This window comes from Triturus cristatus, chromosome 2_2 (genome assembly GCF_964204655.1).
Source record: "Triturus cristatus chromosome 2_2, aTriCri1.1, whole genome shotgun sequence".
Classification (NCBI taxonomy): Eukaryota; Metazoa; Chordata; class Amphibia; order Caudata; family Salamandridae; genus Triturus; species Triturus cristatus.
The window spans coordinates 1,224,787,082-1,224,812,696 of NC_140582.1; the positions used below are offsets into that span (position 1 = coordinate 1,224,787,082).

The 25,615-nt window shown below is 43.9% G+C and overlaps 1 protein-coding gene across 1 annotated transcript in view; it reads right to left on the minus strand.

The window, feature by feature from the left end:
- The window catches only part of LOC146863452 (coagulation factor XI-like), a 350,494-nt gene extending 325,497 nt beyond the window's left edge, over positions 1-24,997 (minus strand). Inside the window, exons 1-2 of the mRNA XM_085643173.1 lie at positions 24,924-24,997; positions 13,927-14,077 (exon numbers count right to left, since the gene is read on the minus strand). Of these exons, the coding sequence (XP_085499299.1) occupies positions 13,927-14,077; positions 24,924-24,981 (209 nt within the window). The 5' untranslated portion in view covers positions 24,982-24,997. The remainder of the gene's footprint in view (positions 1-13,926; positions 14,078-24,923) is intronic.
- Positions 24,998-25,615: the final 618 nt, after the last annotated feature.

Below are 25,615 nucleotides of genomic sequence, written 5' to 3' on the forward strand. Positions count from 1 at the left end.
GTAAAGCTTTCTCTGGCCAACTTAAGGAGATTATAAAAACTCTGTTTGAGCAAATTTTCAATGCCGCGGCTCCCCCTCATTCTTGGTCGTCTGGCAAAATTATAGTCTTCCCCAAAAAAGATAAACCTACTCAGGAGCTGGGCTCGTACCGCCTGATTACCTCAATAAATCGGGACTCTAAAATCTATTCAAAAATATTATCCCCTCGTCTGTCGCAAGTAATCGATAAACTGGTTCCTAAGGGAAAACATCCATTACAACGCAGTCATTACATTGCACTGCTTTTACAACGCAACTGTTACAACGCAACTGCCTTTACATCGCATGCCATTACAACACATGCCATTACAACGCATGTCACTACAATGCATGCCATTACAACACATACCATTACAACGCATGCCATTGCAACGCATTATAAGGTAAGTAATGGAGATTTTTTAGTTTTATGGAGGGTATGAGTTTTGGGGTAGATGGGAATAGTAAATGTACCCCTACACTATCCAACACTTTCCCTACTGTTGCACTCACTGGAGTGGGAATAGTAATTTTTAACCCTACACTATCCAACACTTACCCTACTGTTGCACTCACTGGAGTAGGAATAGTATTTTTTACCCCTACATTTACCCTACTGTTGTCCTAAAAGTATTATGCGTAGTAATGGTATGCATTGTAATGGTGTGCGTTGTAATGCAATGCGTTGTAATAGCAGTTTTTAAAAATGCTTTGTAATGGCATGCATTGTTAAATCATGTGATGTAATGGTAGCTGCGATGTAAAAACCTTGTTGTAAAAGCATGTGTTGTAATTGTTTGCGTTGTAACATCATATATTAGTTCCTAAGTGGCAGCACAGGTTCATACTTGGGAAAGGTACTATTGATCATGTAAGAAGGGCCTTTTATCTGCTTGACGCAACACAGGTTGCAGGAGACCCTAAGGCGCTGATTCTGCTTGACGCAGAAAAAGCTTTTGATAGGGTCTCCTGGCTTTTCCTTTGGACGCCTTGCAGAGAATGGGGATCGGCTCTAGTTTTAATCAGGGGGTACAGGCATTTTATATAAAACCCACCTCCAGTGTGCTGATAAATGGGGAGTTGATGGAACAATTTAAAATTTCACATGAGACTCGGCAGGAGTGCCCCTGCTCTCCTTTGCTCTTTGCAATATATATTGACCCCTTCATTTAAAGGTTAGAAAATACTCCGTTATTTGTCCAATTCTCAGGCATGGGCACAACACGAAAGTTATGGCCTATGCTGATGACATCACGTTGATAACCCCCTATCCGTAAACTTCGATTGAGGCAATCGAATTAGAGGCACAAAGTTTTGGGGACGTGTCAGGATATGCGTCAACAATCAGAAAATGTGTCAACACTCAGACAAGATGGCCGCCAAGTAGGAGCTCCTCCCGGAAGCTCCCGGGTCAGAGACTACCAAATCGCTAAAAATCCCTTTGTTTACCCATCCATCCACCGCCAATCTACTTACTTCTAACTCCCTTTTGCATCGAACTTGGTATAACAACGTCGCTTACCTTCAGGGATGAACACTAGGCACTCGACGTTCCTCTTCATCCTGCCCGCCTCACCGCTCTTCCCCAGGATCAAGCCCTCCGAACCGGTGTCGCATTAAATCAGGGCTGTTCTACCGTCGGACAAGCCGCTCCATTGCTGGACGAATTTTCAACTGGATTAGGTGTGTTCCTGTTTCGTCGCCTTCTCCTCATTGGCACTGACACTGAAGAAGCCCAAAGTGTTGTTTTCGCCCTGGGCCCCCACCACTGGGACTGCTTAGTGGCTCGCCGTGTGGGAAACCTTTCGGCTCGAGCCGTCACTGGAGCTCGGTGGCCGGATCTGTGCCCCCCCCACAGCTCAGCCCTCGCCCTCTGGTGATCCCGCTGTTGATCGATTGATGAGCCTCTTGAAATCCGCTTTATTTACTGCCGGAGCACCTGGACCAGATTTGCTGTCTGCCCCCGGCCTCGCTGGTTTGCTGGCTGCCTATTCTGCAAGTCCTCCGGAGATTTTTGGCTCCACAAGATGGCGATGACCCTGCATCCTGGTGAGGCCACAGCGCTGTTTTTGGTCACGTCTGAGGCCATCCTTTTTTGCACCCGGGCCGGTGCTGCTCCCTGCCGCCGCACAGCCCCCATCCTCTATGGCCATGGTGAGTGGATTCTCTAACTCCGCTCCCAATTACCCAGTGAGGTTATAGTCGAACGATGTTTTGGCCGTGTTTTGTGGCCCTTTCATGTTTATCACCCAGCTTCCTGGGATCGTGGGTCTGCATCTCTTGATGAGTGCACCTCTCAATGGCGCTGCCCAGAGGTTGAATTGCTGTCTCCTGCAGGTCTGGCCGCGATGGCCCCCTCTGTTTGATCTTCTTCTTTTCCTGACTGGGCTGATGCTGAGACATGGACGCTGGACCGTCCTGGAGACCTGCCATGACAGGAAGACTCACTGGCAAAAATTGACTACCTCGAGGTACCCTGCTTTGTCAGCCAGAAGCACACAGGGAAATCCCAAAGCAATAATCCCAAGTAATATTAGTGTTCTCATAGGGTTTGCTAATTTTACATAAATCTCCTCAGTGCAAAGTGAGTTGCCAAACCACAGACAAAAAGAAAGCCTACAATACTAACACTTACTCATGTATGTATGAGACCGAGCAACATGGCCGATGCCCGGTGGAGCTGCCTTGACAGCTATAGAGATTGGCTCTGGTTTACCCCTAGGCCATCACCTACCCAGCCGGACATTGGACACATTTCTCCTCGTCTCTCCACTGTTTCCCCTTCCTCCCCCACCTCCGACGAAATTACCTCTGATCTGAAAACAATGCAGCTAATCTCAGCCCTGAATCTTTGCTCATAGGCGACTATGATCTGCAATCTTCTGTCCTCCTTCCGCCTTCATCCTTTTGCTGCCTTCCTTTATGATTGCTCTCCCCTTGCTGTTCTGCCTGACCTGAGCTGTGTTCCTTATTCCTTCTCTTTCCCCCATTATCTTCTCTGCCCCAAAGGACTTGTGTTTCTGTTATACTATGCTCTATTTATGCATAGTACCATTTTACATTCTGTTTCTCACTTATTGTTGCTTTTTCCATGCTCTTGTAACAATCCTTCTACTGTGTAACACTATCTTTCCTTTCTTATGTCTTTATATGCTCTTGTAACTGAAATATTTTTTGTAACTTGTATTTTGTAACTTTGTAACCTGTAACGCCCTTGATCCTCATGTAAAGAGCTCTGATACCTCCGGGTCTAGCGAGCGCTTTATAAAACTTTGCAAATAAAAAAAAAAAAAAAAAAAAATATGCCTTAAAGGAAGAAAAGACACAAACTATCCTTAATGAGAAAATAGAATGGGCTGACCCCAGAGTGGTGGAAAAGGCAAGGTACCTTCGGGTGAACATATTGGCTAATACGGCCTTGCCACTGAGACTAAGAGCTCATTGTATAGACTGAATGAATAATGTATACTTTTCTGTAGTAGGTAGCTGTAACTTTTCAAAAATGATCGTTTTCCTGCAAATTTTATACTTTTTTAGAGCTATCCCTTTAGAACATTCAAATCAATTTCTGAAGAAGTTTGATAACCTCTTTTCACAAGGTCTATAAAGTTTTTTTATCACTCCTAAAGGATAAAGGTGGACCGAACTAAAACATACCCAACCTAAAACTGCATTATTGGGCGACCAGCCTTCAACACTGTCCCGTGCTATCACAAGGCTGTTTTAATGGTCAGAGTTTGGATACCCCCGTTTGAACTCTTAATTGGGCCCAAAGTCTGGGGCTCTCTCAGGCGGCAACTTGAATTGGGGTATTACAAAAGGGTTCAAGACTCTTATGGGAGTTCATAAGGTTTTTACCTCTGTTCACAAACTCTTAGGTATTGGTCAATTGAGTTTTAAAACCCCAACGAGAAATAATGGGAATTTACCTGAGATTTTTGTGGACCGTTATTTGGCAACATGGATCAAGGCTGGAATAAATAAACTCGGTGTCTTCTTATCTATCGCCTGTTGGAATTATATCATTTAGGGATTTAAGAAGTCATTTTTAGGTCTCGCCTGATCCAGCGCATGCGCTGGTCTGGCCGAGACATTTTGTATACGGCGTTTCAAAGTGCTGCCTGAGGCCTAAAGCTTGAGTGCACGTGAGCATGCACGCGCGCAGCGCCATGTGTCTTTCCTCCGCAGCGCTCGCAGCACAAGATCGCAATCGTGATCACTTTCACTTTCGCGGCCGCGTGGCCAAAGCTTGTTTTTTCAATGCTTTTGTTATTCGCGGCCGCGTGGCCAATGCTTGTTTCATTTTCCTCTCACATTAAATTAAAACAGAATGCCAAACTGATAGGTATATACTTAATGCGACAGACCCAGGCCTGTAGGCACATCTGCAGACTTGTTTTGGGTCATTACCGCCAGAAATCTGTACTGCAAGGGCAGAGTTTGTTGCTTTGCCAGGTAGAGCCTAAAGTAAACTTGACTCTGCCTCAGCCGTTGCAGCCTTTCAAGCCAGACCTACCTTAAAATGCTTCCCTAGACAGACTAGCCGACTTATGATGAGCTATGTGTGTGGAAGTTGGCACACTGTTTTATCAGAGTTTTGTGCATATTGGATGGAAGAGGCACGCGGGCCGCATTCTTAGCTCATGTGTTTTTAATGAAATGCACTGCGAGCTCTGTGCCAAAGTAACCCACCTCCTGGCAGTTTTACGGTTTACTTATTACCGTCGCAAATCTGCCAGGGTGCTGATTGGTAACACAATCTAGTTCTCTCTGCATACAGCAGACCCTTTGCCAGTGAAACTCAAGTACCTCACAGTAAATGTATGGCTTTTAAAGCATTTTGTAAGAAAAATATTCATTGAGCAGCGAGTGTGTGCCGACAACTAAATCCGAGTGCATCAGAAAAGGCTGACATTGAAGTGCACGGATGTTGTTACGTGATTGGCTTTTAAAAACCCTGCTCATTAAGAGTTTTGAGACGAGGCAGCACTGAGAAAACCGGCTAGATTAACCAACCCTCAAAATGTTTAATTCTGCCTTTATTGTACACAGGTCCCCAGCGGGCAGTGCTCCAACCGCCTCCACACAGCCCGCAGACCATCCGTCGGCAGCAACACACCGTATAATTTTACCTCGCGGGCTGCAATGGCCCTCCGAGACAATAGCTATTGTGCGCTCATTAGTTTCACCATTGCTAGGGCACGTTGCCTCATTCCCGCATTCCGCTGTGCAGAGCTGGTCACAAGACTGCACCGGGTACATCCGAGTCATATAATTACTTTGGTGTAACTGACGCGCAAGATGTTTTCCATTTACAATTGCCCTAATTTAAGTTTCTTATCCGATGTCCACTGTAGACACGATCAACAGGTGACTTATGTCCAATGTAGACACAATCAGCAGGCTGACTCCGTGGGTATCTCTGCAATTCAGAGATGCCTGGCAGATGTATCAGTGACCTTAATTTCAGGAGCGTGATGGCAATGGGTGCATGCATATTTCTATCATTCATAGCTATTGCTATGGTATTTAGAACATATGTGTCTGTCGACATAGGTCCAGAAGGGACCACATTTTTACTAGATTTTTAGGATATCCAATTTAAATGGATATCATTTTCATAGTGGAGAGAGATTGTGGCGTAACGGCTAGGGCGGTCGACCTCGGAGCTGGGGTACCGGGTTCGAGTCTCGGCGGGGATGCTCAACATCCTGTGATTCTGGGCAAATCACTTAACCCCCCATGCCTAACAAAAACAAGCATTGGCATAGCCAATTGGTCTCGCCTTTGGGACCTTATAAGTGTTTAGACATGCAACAGTTGATGTTGTTGCACCAGGGATATTATGCTGCATAACTAAATACTTATAAGGTCCCAAAAGCGAGACCTATTGGCTATGCCAATGCTTGTTGCCTTAGTCACAGGGCAATTTTTTTTTAATATCTACAAATTAGGGGGCAAATTTACACGCCCCTCACGCCAGATTTGCGCCGCCGTTGCATCACTTTTGTGACACAGCGGCGGTGCAAAGTCAGCGCCATGCTGCGGGCTATTTACAACGTAACGCATCTAGGGAAATGCATCACGTTGTAAAACCCTGTGCCACATGTAGGCGTTCCTGCACAGGGGGGGCGTTCCGGCTCAGGAACGCCACAGAAAAGTGGCTGAGTGAAATCTACGCCCATGCTGCGTCAAAACCCTGCGCCTGCTTGAAGCAGGCGTAAGGATTGACGCAGCATGTTAGGGTTAGGGGCATCCTGAGCCTTGCTGGAGCTCTAGCAATGCGCCGCCTTTCCGCGGGGGAATGCGACAATCATCTGCCCATCCGTGCACATCAGTGGTGGCGCATTGGTGGGCAGATGCGTTGCAACTCTTCTGGCGCATCCATGCTGATTAGCAGAGATGCGCCAGAAGTGGTAAATCTGCCCCTAGGTGTTTCTATAGTGCAAGGGGGGAGGGCCCTCTGGTTTTGGTAAAAGTGAACTGATGGAGCAACTGATTGGCAGTAACCCTCATCGAATAGGGATTGTTTATTTTTATCCTCAATAGCCTGAGTGATGATCCGAGTGAATACTCTGGGAAATCAAAAATAGGAATGACTGATGAGGCGTTTCAGCAAGCCCTCAAATTCACAATCTGATTTACTTTCTGTGAATCTGCAGGCCCGGTTTTATAAAAAACAGTTTTTTTTGTTTTTTATATTATACCTGGGATAAAATTGCCAAATGGGGGAAGGCAAAGGCACCCGGTGTCCCCGTTGTGCTGAATACGGGGCTGATTTCGTGCAGATGTTTGCCACCTGTGGTGTTTTTTGCTTTTGCTGGAGGAAATCTCGGGCTATTTTAGAGCTACTTTGTCCCTGAATCTAACCTTAACCCCCTCAGTGATATTACTGAGGGTACAGGACACCTTTGGAAGAAAGGAGGGGGGTGCCTTGATTTTTATTGCTATGGCCATTCTTAGGGTTTGTATTGCCTCGGCATGGCTGGATGCTAACCCCCCTTCCTTTCAGCAGTGGCTGGCTCGATTGTTATCGAGTCTTAATCTGGAAAGAGCAATATACGCTAAGAAATTAATCCAAGCCAGGAAAAAGGGATTGGATATATGAAGTTGTTTGACCAACTGGGTATGCCATACAACCCCGTAAAAGAGAGGGTAAACATTAGTATAAAGGGCACCCTTGGGGCAATTCAGGATAAAAAAGCATTTTTCTCTTCTTGTCTGTCTTTGTCTACTAAAGGAATGCTACTACCATTGTATGAATTTATATTTAAAACTAGTGTGTTTTATGCTTGTATGTAAAACACTGTGACTTCATTTTGTTAAAGGATTAAGCTGATATTTCACTGTTTGTGTAGGGCCGGGTGGGGAGGACGTGGGGGGAGGGTGACGGATTGTTTTGTCAAATGCATATTGGTTTTATACTTTCTTAAAATGGCAATAAAAATATTTAAAAAGAAAAAAAAAAAAAGACAGATTCGCTAAAGTCCCCTCAGCTTTACTGTCCCTGGATCCCTTGAAATATCTACTGAAGCCTCTCAGCTTTTCTGCCTCCCAGTACCTTGAAAGATCCTCTGAAGTCACCTCGGCTTCTCTGCCCCTGGCTTCTGTCTCCAGCTTCTTGAAAGCTCTGTGGAAGTCCCCTCAGCTTCTCTGTCTCCTGACACTTTCAAAGATCCACTGATGTCCCATCAGTTTCTCTGTTCCAGTTCCTTGGAAGATCCGCTAAAGCCCCTCAGTTTCTCTGTCTCCTGGAACCTGGAAAGTTCTGCTGAGGTCTCCTCAGGTTATCTGTCTCCCATCTCCTTGAAAGATCTCCTGAAGTCCCCTCAGCTGCTCTGTGACCCTGCGCCTTGAAAGATCTCCTGAAGTCCCCTCAGCTTCTCTGTGACCCTGCACATTGAAAGTTCTCCTGAAGTTCCCTCAGCTGCTCTGTGACCCTGCGCCTTGAAAGATCTCCTGAAGTCCCCTCAGCTTCTCTTTGACCCTGCGCCTTGAAAGATCTCCTGAAGTCCCCTCAGCTTCTCTGTCTCCCGGCACCTTGAAAGATCTCCTGAAGTCCCCTCAGCTTCTCTTTGGCCCTGCGCCTTGAAAGATCTCCTGAAGTCCCCTCAGCTTCTCTTTGACCCTGCGCCTTGAAAGATCTCCTGAAGTCCCCTCAGCTTCTCTGTCTCCCGGCACCTTGAAAGATCTCCTGAAGTCCCCTCAGCTTCTCTTTGACCCTGCGCATTGAAAGTTCTCCTGAAGTTCCCTCAGCTTCTCTTTGACCCTGCGCCTTGAAAGATCTCCTGAAGTTCCCTCAGCTTCTCTTTGACCCTGCGCCTTGAAAGATCTCCTGAAGTCCCCTCAGCTTCTCTGTCTCCCGGCACCTTGAAAGATCTCCTGAAGTCCCCTCAGCTTCTCTTTGGCCCTGCGCCTTGAAAGATCTCCTGAAGTCCCCTCAGCTGCTCTGTGACCCTGCGCCTTGAAAGATCTCCTGAAGTCCCCTCAGCTTCTCTGTGACCCTGCGCCTTGAAAGATCTCCTGAAGTTCCCTCAGCTGCTCTGTGACCCTGCGCCTTGAAAGATCTTCTGAAGTCCCCTCAGCTTCTCTTTGACCCTGCGCCTTGAAAGATCTCCTGAAGTCCCCTCAGCTTCTCTGTCTCCCGGCACCTTGAAAGATTCACTGAAGTCCCCTCAGCGTCTTGGCCCCTGGGACCTTCAACGCTTAGGGAAAGCTGCGGTGATGCTGCAGGGCACACACTGGGCTCCAGGACCTGACCACATCTATGTTCTTTCATGTGAGCACAAGCTGTAATAAATGTAAGGCTTTAAGTGCTGCTGCAAACCACTGCAGACTGTCTCAAGAGACGGACTCCTTTGCCTGTCGGTTCTGCTCTTCGCATTGTGCATTCAGCCATAAAGAGGCAAAATGCCGTTACTCAAGACGAAACACGTTCAAATGACCAAATGGAAGACATGCGGGATGATCCAAACTCTATATGAGACTTCCAGCAAAGCAATGCGTGAAGGGAGTTGAAATATTTCCCATTTTATGCGCAGTAACTGTGGACGGATCCACAATGTGAATGACAGTCCAACAGAGCAATGGCTGAAAGAGGGTGGCCTTGAGTCTGTGTATAATGATGTTATCTTGAATGTAAATGTCTAGCAGGCATTAAAGCTGTCTCTAGCCAGACTTAAAAATGACAATGAAACTTAGGGGTGCCACTGAAAGAACGAAGCTATCCTTACTATGAAAGCCAATGTGTTTGGTCAGTGTTAAAGGACAGGTCTTGCATTTTACAGACACAGTGGTTGTGATTCATAGGCCCAGAAGAGGTCACAGACAAAGACAAACCATGTACTGGGCGGAATCTGTTACGTGCAGTGCACGTGGCCGACAAATACACGCGTTGGTGCTAGTGTCATGGACTGTAAGGGGCCTGGGACTGATGTGACATCTACGACGACATCCTCGAATGCTGTGGAGTTCTTCTAATTCTTCCATTGGTTTATGCTCCAGGAAACCTGAATAAAAAACAACCCTTCGCAGTAAGATGCTCGATTACGTCACCGGACGCCTCCCTTGTAGGGCAATGCTACCAGATGTCATCGGTGTCAGGACTCGAGGCTGCCTTCAGAGAGGGGGCAGGTAGAGGGCGCCCTACTGTATGTGCGTTGAAAGTGGTACATAGTGTAAAATAATGTGAGGAAGTAAAGCAGCTATTACTATTGTTACTTTGCGGAATCCTGGGAAAGTGACAGTTTTTGGGATATTGGAAGCACATTGTGTGAGTGCCTATGATGAAGAGCTAATAACTAAAACACCTTCGACTATCACTATACGTAACAAGAACTGCTCTTAAACCATCAGACCCTAGGGTTAGAGCAGATAACCAAAGCAGTGTGTTCACGGGGATTCCATTTATCGAAGTATCTCAATAGACCAAAATAATTCTGGCAATCTGCTAATGCAAGAAAGGCTGCTAGCGACTGCCTGTCACTGTGCACTTTATGTCTCAGGCGATGAATTACTTGCAGGCTATTAGGCTATCCACTACGCATTTGCACTTTTTGTGTTCAATAACCAACAAAGTAGATTCTTCATTGTAAAATGTGTCAACTTTACCTGTTCAATTGTTTTTAAATTATGGCTTTTAATGACATTTTGTATTGCAATTATTTTACCTAACCATCAATAAATACTGATTCATATTAAGATGCAAGTAAGAGGGACACACTATTGCCCCAGAAGTGATTTAATATGGACCAGAGTCTAAACTTAATATCACAGTATTATTAATACGACATAAACCAGATGAATGTACAGAGAATAGACAGAAAATAACTGTGCGCAGCGTCCCAATGTCAGAAAGCACATAGAGGTGGAAGAGTTGTAGTTATATATAAAAAAAAGACACTTTCAAGCATGTGCAGACATACAGTGGGGCTATGGCAGGGTACGGATATTATGCCATCATCAATTTGTGAGCTGGAATGCCGACAATGTTTCGAACCTGATTGAAGTGTGGGGTTTTCTACAAGACAAGACACTTCTATGTTGTTCCTGACACAGGGACACTGCACACAATTCCTTTCTGTCTCTTTTCGTTATATTCATGTATGTATACGTCATGTGGTTTATGTCTTGTTAATAATACTGCATTTTGAAATTTAAATTATGGTCCATATTAAATTACTGCTGAGGCCAAAAATAGTTTTGGCCTATTACGATGCTTAGATAAATGAAATCCTTTGTTTTGTTATAAACCTGCAAAAATGTCAAGATTTGGGGGACACATTGGGGCTGTGTTTGGACTTCACTTTATTCAGAGTAGCCCAAGGGGCTCCAGAGAGATGAGAGGTTTGAGACGTCTCATCAGCTGATCTCTCTTGTGTTGGAGACTTAGCTGAAGGATTTTTGTGATACCTGGAGAGCGTTAGCTCTCTCCTAATAATCGTAATATACATCCCAAGAAAAACCTCAAACGCTTATATTGGCCGAGTGACCAGCTCCACCATAGCAAGTCTGTAGGGGCCGCTTTAAAACTCCAGCACTAAGAGCAGTGTGATACTAAGCGCATCATTTACAATGAATTGGCGTAGGGCAGTGCCCCAAGTCTTTTTGCAGCGCTGCCCTATGACAATGTGAAAGGGCGGGAATGCACCGTATTTACGAGATACGCTCCTCATTGCGCCTGCTCTGGGGAGGCTTAAGGTTTTGGCGCTGCCCCAGGCTTACATGATTTTATAAATCTGGGCAGCATCAAAATCCATGGGTGTTGAGTGGGAACACCTAACACAATGCCCATGGAACGTCTCCTTCACGCAGAGTAAGGCAAGGCAGTGCTTTGCGAGGCCTTGCCTACTCCATATCTATGAGGCCATTCTAAGCAACGCAGAGTGCCTTTGCATTGCCTCATAGATATTATTGAGAGGCATGTGTCACTGGAGCGTCACAAAAAGTCATGCTCCGGCGGCGTAGGCCTCTTGAAAACAAGCCCCTAAATCTTCACAGAGAAGGGCGTAGGTGTATAAACGGATGGGATGCTGTTCTACCTTATAACATCTGGCCGATGTTCCTGAACCTGGTTTTTCTGGGTGTGGGAACACCGGACTTGAGTTACCAGCCACTAGTTCAGACTGTATAAAAACTGCATAAGGCTTTGGCTGCGACAGAAGCAAAGCTTCACACCCTCCACCCTAAAGGCCCACACAACCTTTTTTCTGGCAAGAACTATCCTTCCCTCCCCTGCCCTTCCTACCTCACTCCCTAAACCTCCATCTCACACAGAAGCACCCAGCGTTAAACCAATGGAACACATAATTCTGTATCTGTAAGTAACTCTTAATAGGCATAAGCCCTTGAGGAGATACCAGCTGATAATGATAATTCCAGTTTCTGGTAATCACCGCATGTCATTCCGCCTAGCTTGTGATCAGGGCCCAAGAGGTGGGATATATTGAAACACCAGCATTCAGACTGGTCATGTGGACTCTTGGTGAATACAGATGTGGCAGGTTAGTTTGACACAAATGTGACTCAAATTCAAATTAAAAAATCTAATTAATTAGAAACACCAATTGGAGGTATGCTTCCAATCTTAATCAAGACCCCCAGAATCAAACAAGCCAGAAGTGGCGGCAGACTCTTCTCTCTGAACGCAGGCAGACTCTGGAACGCCTTTTCCCTCCACCTCCGAAAAGAGTCTAGTCACTTCGCCTTCAGGAAACAACTCAAAACCCTTCTATTCCCTTTTACTAATCATTCTGTCTCTCCCACCCGTTCACTAGTCATGCCTAGCGCTGGGAGGCCTCCGGGTAGCCATGCGCTCTGTAAATGCCCTTTTCATTTCATTTCATCTTAGCACTGCCCAGAGTGAGAAGTCACATTACAGCCACTGAAACCAGAATGTCTTAATGTGAGGGTGGAAATATTTTCACTGGAGAATCAACCTCCCGCTGCTGTGTTTGCATGCCCCTACACAACCATGCTACTTCTTCTGTCTAGTAGGTGACCAATAAGCATCTCATAATGCTTTACCATAGATGGAAAAACTAGCCAATCAGGATTTGTCTGATGCCCTACTATGCTAGTAGCATATCATGTCTTCCACCCCGGACTGAGTTGTACCCATCATCAGACCTGGCTGATCCCATGAAGCATTGGAAAGGCCATCTACTAGGGGTTGGGGTAGCCTAGCATGTTTTCCACCCAGGGCTGAGTTGTGCCCACCATCAGACCCGGCTGACCTCATAGGGCATTGGAAAGGTCATCTAATGGGAGTTGATGTAGCCTTGCCTGTCTTCCACCCAGGGCTGAGTTGTACCCATCATCAGACCCAGCTGATCCCATTAAACATTGGAAAGGTCATCTACTGGGGGTTGGGGTGGCCTAGCATGTCTTCCACCTAGATCTGATTTGTGCCCACCATCAGACCTGGCTGGCCCCATGGAGCATTGGAAAGGTCATGCATAATAAATACATGTAGACTTTAGGCTTTGGTCTTGGTTCTCGATATGGCATGTGGTCTTCACTACAATTCTTTCCTTCTATGTTTTTCTGCTCGTTTGTTTGCTTTAGGATTTGTTGAATTGAAAGCCTTCGGATGCCCTCAAGTGGAGGCATGTTTTACTGTATTCGGCATGCAATCTTTTTCTTACTTTCTGTAGTACGTTTGGGCACAGATTGTAATTTCAGCAGAAAACTGCCCACATTCCCACCAATTCCTTGATTGCTGGTTGGATATGTAACTAAATTGTAAGACGTGTCTTGACAAAAACGGGCTCTTGGTTGGAGGAGCCTCCGGTACACCACACTCTGGGGCATATCAGCAATACCCGGCGATAATTATCGCTCAGCGCTCTTAGCGTGAAGATAATTATCGCCGGGTAACTTGGATTTTTATCGCTGAGATAGCGTGCTATTAGCAACGCTTATCTCCTCAGCGATAAAAATCCTCACGCTACCTGCCTAACGTGAGATTATCGCTGGAAACCCAGCGTATAACTCACGCAATGTGGCGTTAGCTTGCTGATAGGGACTCACAAACTTAGCCACGATATCCACCCTCCATAGGATATCATGGCTAAGTCAGTCCTGAAGCAGGCGTAAGGAAAGTAGCGATAACAGGGGTTATCGCTACTTTTCTTGCCGCTATGCTTCATAGCGTGGGGCTTGATGATAGGAGAAATGTCGCTTAGCGACATTTCTCCTGTCATGTTAGGTCAGGAACGCCCACTTTGCATCTCATTAGAGATGCAAAGCTGGGTGTTAAGAATAGGTGCGCTAACGCAAGGTTTCACGCGTTAGCGTGACCATGCTAATTAGGCGATAAAATTATCGCCGCTTTTCGGCCGAAAACGGCAGCAAATGCGGCGATAATTTTTTATCACCCGCTTGTAAATATGCCCCTCTATTGGTTACCTTGGTGCACCTGCATGTATATCCGCAGCGGCGAAGGTGAAGGCGGAGCAGAGCGGGTGGTAGGTACAGATGAGCTGACAGTACTCGGCCTCAGGTGCCAAGACCTTCTTCAGGTCATTCCCAGTTAGATATGTGTTCATCAGGAGGTCCCCTGGAGGAGTCAAGGATGGATATGTTTCAAAAGTCATCATGATTGCAAACCAGACGCCACTTTACTATATCGTATGTTCCTTCCTTATTTTTTTATATATAGTTCCAGAATAAAATCATTTTACTTAAACATTTATCTCGATATAAATATTTGAATAATACAAAATTCTAAGAATCATATTAATATAATTTAAACAGGCACCTCTAAAACTAAATAATCAAATCCATTCTCTGAGTAATCTTTAAAACAATTCCCCCTGCACCCTAAAAATGATTTCAAATGCTTTCTCAGCAGCATAAAACCGATGTTGGGTTGCTTGTGTTCCAGTTCAGAGAGGACCTGGCATGGCAGTTCAGGCTGGACTGTTCCGGTTGGTGCAGATACACAGTTGATTTGCAAAGGACGAGGTCTAAACTGAAGTAGAACGGTGGTCAAAAGAATGATGCGTTGGAATGTTAACCCGAGCCATTGCCAGTGGTTAGACGTGTTATCTGCATTCCTCCATCACCTTTTGTGTGTTTGATGTAACACCGTCAGGGCAAAACTGGTCTTTGGTTCCAGTTCAGGGAGGACCTGGCCTGGCCGTTCGGGCTGGACTGTTCCTATTGGAACCGATTCAAGACCGCTATTGCTATTGCCTGATATTGCGGAGTCCAAACTATGGTGGCCTGGTGGGCAAAAGAACGATGGGTTGGAACAGTATCCTGCACGACTGCTAGTAGTTGGACTTGTTGAAGCATCCTCCCATCACCTTTTGTGTGTTCTCTGTAGTTGTGCCACCTGGTCGCAGGTAAAGATTGCTTTCTGTACTTAAATGTGGACTCACAGGAAAATGTGTGGGTCGCCGCATGCGCTTGGTGATATTCTAACCCTACCCTTCCATCGTTGTGTTCCTATAACTTTCAAATGTGTCCAAGGCCCATTAAGGTCACTCTTTTTAAAAGACCGTTAGGTACTATCAATAGATATTTTCCAACCCCACTCCTCGGTGTATATTTAGCCAGGTGTGATAGGGATGCGTTTGCTGCTCTTCAAGCTTCACCTGAATCAAAGGAGAATTCATGACTTCTCCTTCGGAGATTTTTAGAAACTATCAACTGCTCCATTCCAACATCTTCCTCGCTGAGTTTTATGCTGTACTTTTCATAAACCGTACCACTTTGATCTCTTGCGCAGCTTTCCTTTTTGTGTCTGTGAACAAGTCCATAAGATGTTTGACAGATGGCGTTCATTGTTAATATTTCTGCGTCAAACTTCACAGCTCGATTACTTAGCTCCATTCTCAGTGCCTCCATGCCACAAGACTCCCTTGAGAGCCTTATTCTGAAATGTCTTATAATTCACATCCTTTCTTTAATCAAACCTTCTGCTCCATAGAAGATGATCGGACCAACATTAGTGGAAAAGATGGTCCACCATACTCTCTATTACAAAGACAAAGTCAATGTATTGTAGGGTATACAACGTTGTATCAACAAGGCAATCCCAATATAACCACTCAATGGTACAAACCTATTAAAATATCACACTTATATAACAAAAGGTTCCGGAATTATATCACATTTATTAAAAAAAAGGTTTAACAATAAAACATCCTAAATCAATCAATACAGTACATATTAAAAACAATCACTTCATATCATCATTCATTTTGTACATTTTGAATTAAAAAATACAAAACACAAACTGTTATGAGCCCGCATAACAGAAAACAAACACAGACAATGGACTTTGTCATCTAAGACACATCTTGAATGACCGTGATTTTTACACCGTGATTTGGGATATATGTGACCCACTACTATCTCCAATTCTCTACGGCGGTCCCTTAGATTGTGTATATCTTTGGCGTCGACGCGTTTCGATGGTTTTGACTTTATATGACCATCTTTGTCAAGACAAATTTATAGGCTTGAGTTGCTTCCGGCTCAATTTCGAACCTAGAAAGACATAAGTGCTATTAGTAAACTAAATAGAGGTTTTACTAGAGAGATATCAATTCATTTAACCTTGTTGGCCTCTATTTAACAAGATCTTATACTTTACAATTACCCCTATATTATCAAATCTGTTTAGGCAATCTTTTAGACACTCCGTCTAATCGCAGTAAATAGTGGTTTCTATGACTACATTTTCCTACTGCTTAGATATAGGGCGAGGGGTCGCTCTCAGTCCATTTTACAGATATAAGCACAACCAGTTGGTTGGAGAGTTCTCTGGGTTCTTACGCCCTCTACCATTGTATAATACCGAACTGACCTTCTACTATATAGAGGCGGCATTTTGAAATTTGACAAATGGATAAACTAAAAACTTTTGGTTTTACAGAGGATCAATTTAATAGACTCTTAAGTCGTAATCCTCGTAGCAACAATACAAACAATTTTAAATAATAGCAGCCACGAACAATTAATAAAGATTCTGAATGCAAAAAAGAAATTGATTCGAACTGAATTACATGCAGAATTTTTAATTGAATATTTAAAAGCTGGAGTCATTCCATTGGGGCTGCAAGTTAGGAATGAACCAGGTCTTTTTGTTGACAATCCAAAATTTTTAGAAACATGGACTCATATAGCCAATAGATGTAGCAGAGATTGGCTAATCCTTATCATTGAGACAGCCCAGGAACTTCTAGAGATAGAGAAAAAACAAATTGATGAACTTGAAGTCTGCCTCAAACAAAATACTGCCCTTGAAGATGCAAAAAAGAAATTAGAGGAATTAGAATTGGAAGCAAAAAGCTTTTTAGAATACCTTACTAACAAGAAAATGAAAAAACTTAGAAAGGATATAGACAGATATAATGTTGAAACGGTATATCCGTATCTGAACAAAGACTATTTCAACGCTAAATATGATCAAAAGTGGGAGAGACCACAATACGATAGACCCCTTTACTCTAGAGGAGGCCAGAAACGGGTGACGTTTTCCAACACATCGGGTTCTAGTAGCGAAGAAGAACAGGAAGGTGAAAGAAATGGGAGAGTCGCTCCAGTATTTGAAAGGGAGCCTTTTTTAGGGAGACGCCAAAATCGAGGCCAGAGGGGGTACAGAGGATACAACCGCCAGGAACCCCAGAGAAACCATCAACCTCAAAACACGGGACAGGAATACCTAGCGACTCGCAGCCGACAATATTGGAAGTAGAAGAACTTCCCATTATCAATCTATCTAGCAAAGTTTTAACTATTGATGAAATTGAGGTGTTAAAGAAAGGTTTCAGCTTTGCTCCCACAACTCCTCATAATCTTTATGAACTAGAGAGTGATCTTAAGAGCTTCTTTAGGAAAATTAGACTAAATAAATTTTTCGAAAATAAAGAGTATGAACCTCCACCAAACATATCAGGCCTTAAACCAAAATCTACTTTTACTCCGAATTTAGGCCAATTAGACAAGAACGTAGAAATTTTTGAGAAGGTTGTGGAAATGGAAATAAAAAGCATGAGGCAGGCGGCCTATAAATACCATGATAATAACCTTTCCTCTAACCAAAAGACAGCTTTGAAATCCCTACAACAATGCAACCTTATAACGATCAAACCGGCTGATAAAGGCGGTGGGGTTGTTATTTTTGACACGTGTGACTATGAGAAAAGAATGAGGGATCTCCTCAATGTTAAAGAACATTACCAATCTATCCGCCTCACATCCATTGATGTTCTCAAAAGGGAAGTGTCTTCTTTACTAAACTTGGGTAGAGAACAAGGATGGCTATGTGAAAACGAATATAGATTTTTACTCAATACCCATCCTATGATACCAGCTATCTACGGTCTTCCCAAGATCCATAAAAACTGCAAAGATCCACCTATGAGACCCATTGTGAGCAGTGTGGGATCTATGTTGGAACCCCTCAGTAGATACGCTGATCATTTTCTTAAACCCATTGTGCAAAAACAGAGATCCTACCTAAAAGACACAGCACATGCAATATCCATTTTTGAGGGTCTCAGTTTTAATAGGGCTACCCAAATTCTAGTGACCATGGACATAGAAGCCCTTTATACTAACATTCCTCAAAACGATACGATTACAGTCATCTCCAATGTATTAGACAATGAGGATTTAAATGGGGCAAGTAAGGGGTTCATTATGTCCTGCATTGAAATGGTACTTAAAAATAATATCTTTCTATTCAAAAACGAGGCATACATCCAAGTGAAAGGTACCAGCATGGGGGCCACCTGTGCTCCCAGTCTGGCATGCCTGTATGTGAGTAACTTCGAATCCAGACATGTTTATAACGAGATGGCCCCCTATTTTGAAAATGTTACCTGCTGGCACCGTTACATCGATGATATCATTTTCATTTGGAACGGTGCCAGTCAGGATCTAGAAACATTTCTGGAATGGATTAATTTAGGGGATCCTAATCTTAAATTTACTGCCCATTACAGTGTGTCTGAAGTAGAGTTCCTGGACATCAAAATTAAGAATTCCAATGATGCCCTCCAGGTAGAATTATTCTCTAAACCCACAGACAAAAACACTCTACTGCACTATGGGAGTAACCATCCACGCTCTCAGAAGGACAATATCCCCTTTGGGGAATTTTTAAGATTGAGACGTAACTGTACCACCCTTTCTGACTTTTATCACCATTCCGAAATCCTTAAGAAAAAACTTAGGGCCAGAGGCTATCCGGGCAAACTCATTAAACATTCATTCAAAAGAGCGAGATTTTATAATCGAGACAATCTGCTCGAGGTTAATAAAGTCAGAACTAAGAACAAACCAACTGAACGTATAGTTTTTGTGTCTCAATTTTCAAATCTGAGTAACCGGATAAAGAACATAGTGAACAAAAATTGGAAGCTTTTGAACCATGGATCAGAGGTTACGCTAGAGAAGCCTTTGTTTGCGTTCCGACGCAACAAAACTATACGCAATGCTTTGGTCAGAACCTACGAAGGCAAACATGAGACGCAGAATACACTCACAGGAGTTAAAGCCAAGGGCAATTACAGATGTGGAACATGTTCCATTTGTCCCTTATGTCTGGAAGCTAAATATGTGACATATAACAATCAAAGAATCTGGGCTAAAGGCTTGAACAACTGCCGAAGTAAGAATGTGGTGTACTTGCTGATTTGCCCCTGTGGTCTCGGGTATGTAGGTGAAACAAGTAGGGAGCTACGTATTCGGATTTTAGAGCATAAATCTGCTATCCGAACCAAAAAAGTAAATGCCCCGCTGACAGAACACTTTAATCTAATGAACCATACTTGCGATCAGTTTCAATGGTTTATTTTGGAGAGAATATTTATCAATAGAAGAGGGGGTGACCCTGATACTACCAGGAAAAAGAGAGAGCAGTGGCACATTTGTTATTTAAATACAGTGGATAGGGGACTCAACACGAAAGAAGATTGAATGAGTATTATTTCCACATAGATACCGTGATGAAATGTGTAAAATTGGGGGAGGTTTTTACCCGAAGTAACACTGAGATTGTTTTGGTTTGAGACATATTTTGTTGCCAAAGGTTGTTTACCTATACATTTGATGTATTCAACATCGGGGTCAATGGAGGGCAATTTGAAAAAGTCTTGTCCGCATGTTCATATCAGGTTGATAAACTTTATGATGTTAAGTCGATATAGTTTCTGATGTTATATGCTTATTACGATGATGGCCAATTTGACAATGCTTTTTAGATTATATGTCACGAAGGAGGTGGTGTAATATTTTCTTGCATTGATGTAAAAAAGAAGTGTTTCCAATATACTATGCAACTGTATTTAGAATTCTAATGACTGTTTAGAGTTCACAGATAGGAACGATAAAGTTGTATTGTAAAAGGATTGAAACTTTGACGAGAAACAGGTAGTCTTACGAGGAATGTATTTAAAAAAAAGCAACAGCGTTCAATTCATCTGAAAAACGTGGGCGCGTGCATATAGTTTTAATATCACACGTAAAACATACGCTTCCCTAATATTTTAAGCCGTGATCGATTGTTAACATTTGACAAAATAAAATAAAAAAACACACTATTTGGAGTAGTGATATAATCCAAGTAAAAGCCACGTAATTGGGCTTTCGGAAAAAATCCACACGGAAGCGGTGACACGTGACCGACTAAGCCAATCATGAGAGTCGAGTCTTCCTAACAAATAGCCGAACAGGTTAGATAATACAGGAACAGATGGAGCAAGAAGACTCCATACCGGCGGAATAATTTGCAAGCCGTAAGGTAAGACCCGGCAATTTTAGTAACAGTGAGACTCTGTCAGGCAGCGCGGCCTCTATTTAATCGTATCACAGGCATTTACCAGTGAGAACAGTTTGGTCTCACGGTAGCATATGGTTCCTTTGTATTTTTTAGGAACTGATAGGAGACGCGATATAAGGGTATGATAAACGGACCCCAGTCTCTGACAAAGAAATTTTTAATCTACTAAGAAACACGCCACGTGATGCTACGTAAGCGCATCTACACATACCGGTAAGCGTATTTTGTCATTGTAGCCCGATAAAACGAATTGAGGTTTTCTCAACAATAACCTATACCGTTATGTTACTGCACAGCAACTGAAGTCTGTGTACTTCGGCGAATTGAAATAAATATACTGTACCAGTACGCAATCCTTCCTCCAACAATCATCTCAGGAAGTAAGCTCTAAGTAGTGGGCAGAATTTATAAAGGTGAGGAAACGATAATGTAAGCAGGTTACAATACGGGGGGCAGTAACTTGGCCAATACGTGGAGGTGGAGTTTCCATATTTAAAGCCATCTACAACCGAAATGCCCTATATCTAAGCAGTAGGAAAATGTAGTCATAGAAACCACTATTTACTGCGATTAGACGGAGTGTCTAAAAGATTGCCTAAACAGATTTGATAATATAGGGGTAATTGTAAAGTATAAGATCTTGTTAAATAGAGGCCAACAAGGTTAAATGAATTGATATCTCTCTAGTAAAACCTCTATTTAGTTTACTAATAGCACTTATGTCTTTCTAGGTTCGAAATTGAGCCGGAAGCAACTCAAGCCTATAAATTTGTCTTGACAAAGATGGTCATATAAAGTCAAAACCATCGAAACGCGTCGACGCCAAAGATATACACAATCTAAGGGACCGCCGTAGAGAATTGGAGATAGTAGTGGGTCACATATATCCCAAATCACGGTGTAAAAATCACGGTCATTCAAGATGTGTCTTAGATGACAAAGTCCATTGTCTGTGTTTGTTTTCTGTTATGCGGGCTCATAACAGTTTGTGTTTTGTAATTTTTAATTCAAAATGTACAAAATGAATGATGATATGAAGTGATTGTTTTTAATATGTACTGTATTGATTGATTTAGGATGTTTTATTGTTAAACCTTTTTTTTAATAAATGTGATATAATTCCGGAACCTTTTGTTATATAAGTGTGATATTTTAATAGGTTTGTACCATTGAGTGGTTATATTGGGATTGCCTTGTTGATACTTGTTATTGGTACCCCTTTCCCTTTATTGTACGAGGGGTCGCTCTCAGTCCATTTTACGGGTATACAACGTTTACAACGCAACTTTTACACCGCACTACCATTACAACGAAACTGTAACAACGCGAAATCTGTTACAACGTATGCCATTACAACGCATGCCATTACAACGAAATGCACTAGATGGCGTGCTAACATTAGGAATAGTGTAGTTTTACTATCCAAACACCTTCCCTACTGCAACGTGGACTGGAGTTAGAATAGTAAATTATACATTTCTAATGTCAGCACTCCATCTAGTGTACGTCGTTGTAAAAGCATGTGTTGTAAAGGCTTGCGTTGTAACAGATCTTGCGGTGTAAAAAATGCGTTGTAACGGCATGCGGTGTAAAAGCATGCGTTGTAACGTCATACATCCGTATTGTAGTGAAGGCACTTTCATAATTTTATGTTTGATGATCCCAAGGACATCCCCTTATTTGTGCAGTCCTATTTTCGTTTGAGTACATGTTAGGTTAACATGTATGGGCGGAGGGACCTTTTCTCACAAAACATGGTGTAGTCTCCTTGTTTCTCTAGTGATGTTTCCCTGATATGGTGTCGTCCCACAGTTGTGGACGGAAGCAGCTTTGCTCTGTACAGGTAGAACTACAGAACAACCAGACAGCAGTGCAAGGAACACATAGTTAACACAACAGTGTCCGACTCTGTCTAGTACGAACTATATAGGAATTTTAGTATATGCTTCTTCACCTTGAGTCCAGTCATTAGAGCCATATTGTGAGGAAACCCAATAAGAAAAGATACATCCTCAAGGTGGTGAAACAAGGGCGCAGGGGGCATCAGCAAGGGTTTGAATTCTGCATGGCATTTGGTCTGGTAGAACTTGTCACCTCGTTAGGGAAATGCCAACCATAGACTAAGAAAGAGTTCCCTATCCCTGTTGGCAGAACTAGTGATGAAATCAGTCGGGCATAGCCGCAGACATGTCTGTGAGAGCAAGCTCATGCTTGTAAGAGGCGTCTACGTTTACATCTGTGTCGTAAAGAGCCATGGACGATCAAGTAGAGTGGAGAAGATTGTTTGTCACTCAATGAGGACAGAGCCTCAAAAATGGCACTGTCTGGTTAAATGTGTCCTGACAATGCAAGCTGATGTTCAGCATCCAAGCTCTGAAGTGTCTCTCAGTTTGAGTAGAGTTTGGGCACTTTTGTTCTGTCTCAAGAATGGGTGGTGGTGCTCACGAAATCAACCAACACAACATATGTTCTGAAAAAGGAGAGACTGTGAAATTGATGCAGAGGCGGTCTGCATTCGCTGCTCTGAGAGCCTCATGGAGTGTTACTGCTACTTTAGCGCATGACTAAGTCAGTTCTGCAACATTCAATAATGAGTGTGTCTCAGTACAGAATATTCTCTTCAGTCAGGTATCACCGTGGACTTTCTGAAAAATTCAGCTTCAAATGTTGCCTGGTCAGGAGACTGGTACTGAGAGGCCGATTATGTTGACAGTGGGACCACCACCAACAGCCCGTCGGTGGCGGTGCCACAGCCATCGGGACCATGCTATGTGCCTGCATTAATGCCATGGTGGGCGGATAGCTGGCGTTCGGAAAGACCGACCACCACGCATCCGACAGGCTCCATGAGCTCGCCGGTGTGTTGAAGGGGAATCATATCCCTACAGAAGTGGCAGTGCCTGCCAGGCACCAGAGTAGGGACTATGATGTCCCTTTCCGACTGCCTTTTCATGAAAAAGCAGGCAGAAAGGGACTTTGGTGACCCGTAGTGGGCCCCCCTTCCCTCCTGGCCCTATGCTTTGGGTTTTGGGAAGCACCTATGGTACCCGCCTACATATCCCTGCACCATGTGAAAGGCACTACATGGTTCCTGCCACGTAGTGCAGGGATATGTCAGGTGTCCTCTTTTTGCAATGGGGCATGTGCTACAGCCAGCGGCACCTGCTGCAATGCAAAGGATCGGCATTGCAACTGCCGTGGTAGCGGTCGCATCGTAATGCCTCTGCTGGGACCGTTGACATATTGTCGGGTGGTCCCATTTCCAATAGGGTGGTGGGCAGACGTAAGTCCGCCCAGTATCCTAATCAGGCCCTAAGTTGGGAACTCATGAAGTACTGGTGAACCTAAGGTCAAAGCCTTACAAACTTATGCATGAAACTGACCTCAGATTTCTGACCTGGAAGAAGGGCTTTCTGGAGAGTGGGGTACGAGAGTTGCTAAACTTCTCCTCCCAAGATCCACACACCAGCTGTCATTCAGAAAAAGTCATGCTGTGAGTGCACTTGACATTGTATGTGATGTCTATGTTTCATCATTATCAGCGTCATCTTCAAGTCAACCAACGTCTAAGATGGAAAGAGCGCTACACACTGATGTTCAGATGGCTCTCGACTGCTTGTGATCTTTGGACTGCCCTAAAACGGTCAGTTTGTGGCCCAAGTCATAATAGTGACATGGTTCATGGGTTGAATCTTATGAATAGCAAGTGTGGACAAACAACTGTGCAGAAAAGGGACGGAAGATCTCACTTATGGGATGCTATAAGCCTTCAGCCACCACCCACCTCACTGGTAACTGCTGCGTGACATTCTATAAGTCTAATAATTGAGTAACGTTGAACTCCACAGAATATTAAACGCTGGAGAAGAGGCGGCCATGAGCTAGTCACAGAGGTCTCCAGTACTTGTATCTTAAGGATCTGCATGTGATTCCTGCCTCGGTGGGATGTGGTTGACCGTCGTTGGTTCTCTTCTCGGCTTTTGGTTACAGACACAAGGTGCTATATTTTTTAGCAGAGACTCCCTCGTTTGACAAAGGAGAATAGCCAGAGTGCATGTGAATCCTTTAAAAGTACGCTTTGTTCTTTGCCTTTGACAAGTTAGAAACTCTTCCAAATAAGCCCTAACACCCCCCATGTTTAAAGCAGTTCATAGGTCCATTGAAGCAGAGTGCCCTGAGCTGCTGCTTCACACAACCCATTGGGCTAACTCTTAACTAATCCGTACGGTCAATGGGCTAGTGTTAGTCTCACCCCAAGCATCTTTAGTAACCCTATTCTCAATGAAACTACTTTTACTAGCTCCCAGGTGAATGCAAGACCTCACCTAAGGGCATGTTGTCTTGTTAACATTAAGGAGACCTCAGTCCCACCTCGCCAGACTCCTGTTCAAACTCTTAGCACTAAGCCAGGCTCAGGATTCCATTACTGCCTGGAAGAGCTTAGCCTCTCTTTCAATATGAGTAACAGCACTGACCCCAGCTGTGCACACCTGCACCCAAGCACAGCAGCAGATTACCATTATTTGAGCATTCATTCATGAGCCAAAAATATTCATGCCAAAAGTAATCACCAGCTCAAAAACAACTGAGTTATCTCTAGCCTTACCAGCGATGGTCCCCAAAAGAAAGACCAAGAAGCCGCAGCGGGACCCCGGAACCTGCATAGTTCACTTCCGGAAGATCACTGCAAGAGAAGAGCATTCTGTAAGCACCTCTGCTGGTCACGTGGCCTCTGAGGTAATCTGCACCTGTAACCATTTAAAGAAACAGTACCGGCACTTTTCAGGAGCAGGTAGATAGTCCGGGTAGTGAGTACCTGCACTTCTGTAGTTCCAGGTCAAGCACTGCTAACCCACTGGAACCTTGGGGGGAGGGGGATGTTGCAGCGCCCCCCAAATAATCATGCAGAAGTTCAGAACGTGAATGAGCAACGAGATGTCTTTAAATTGTATATTTATTTGGTCAGGTTTGCTGCACGTTCAAAGACAGAGGACTTTCAGGCGTTGTCTTCTGTCACATTGCTGTTTATTCTTTTAACCTGAGATCGAGGTTCTCTTTTTTACGCTGATTGCCAAGTGAGGGGATTTTGTGCAGGGAACGGTCTGACAACCTTGCTGGGTTACAGGAAGTATGAAAGGAAAGGAGGTTGAATGTCTTTTTTTTTTTCTAATGACATTTAAATACCTTTTAAATAACTCAACAAGGGGGCGTGGCCAAGATGGCGGGGTGAGCGGACGCTTCCTCCCGTAGCTCCTCCGGCCCGGCCAAGCTAAAGCCTTTTTGTTATGCTTTTCTCCC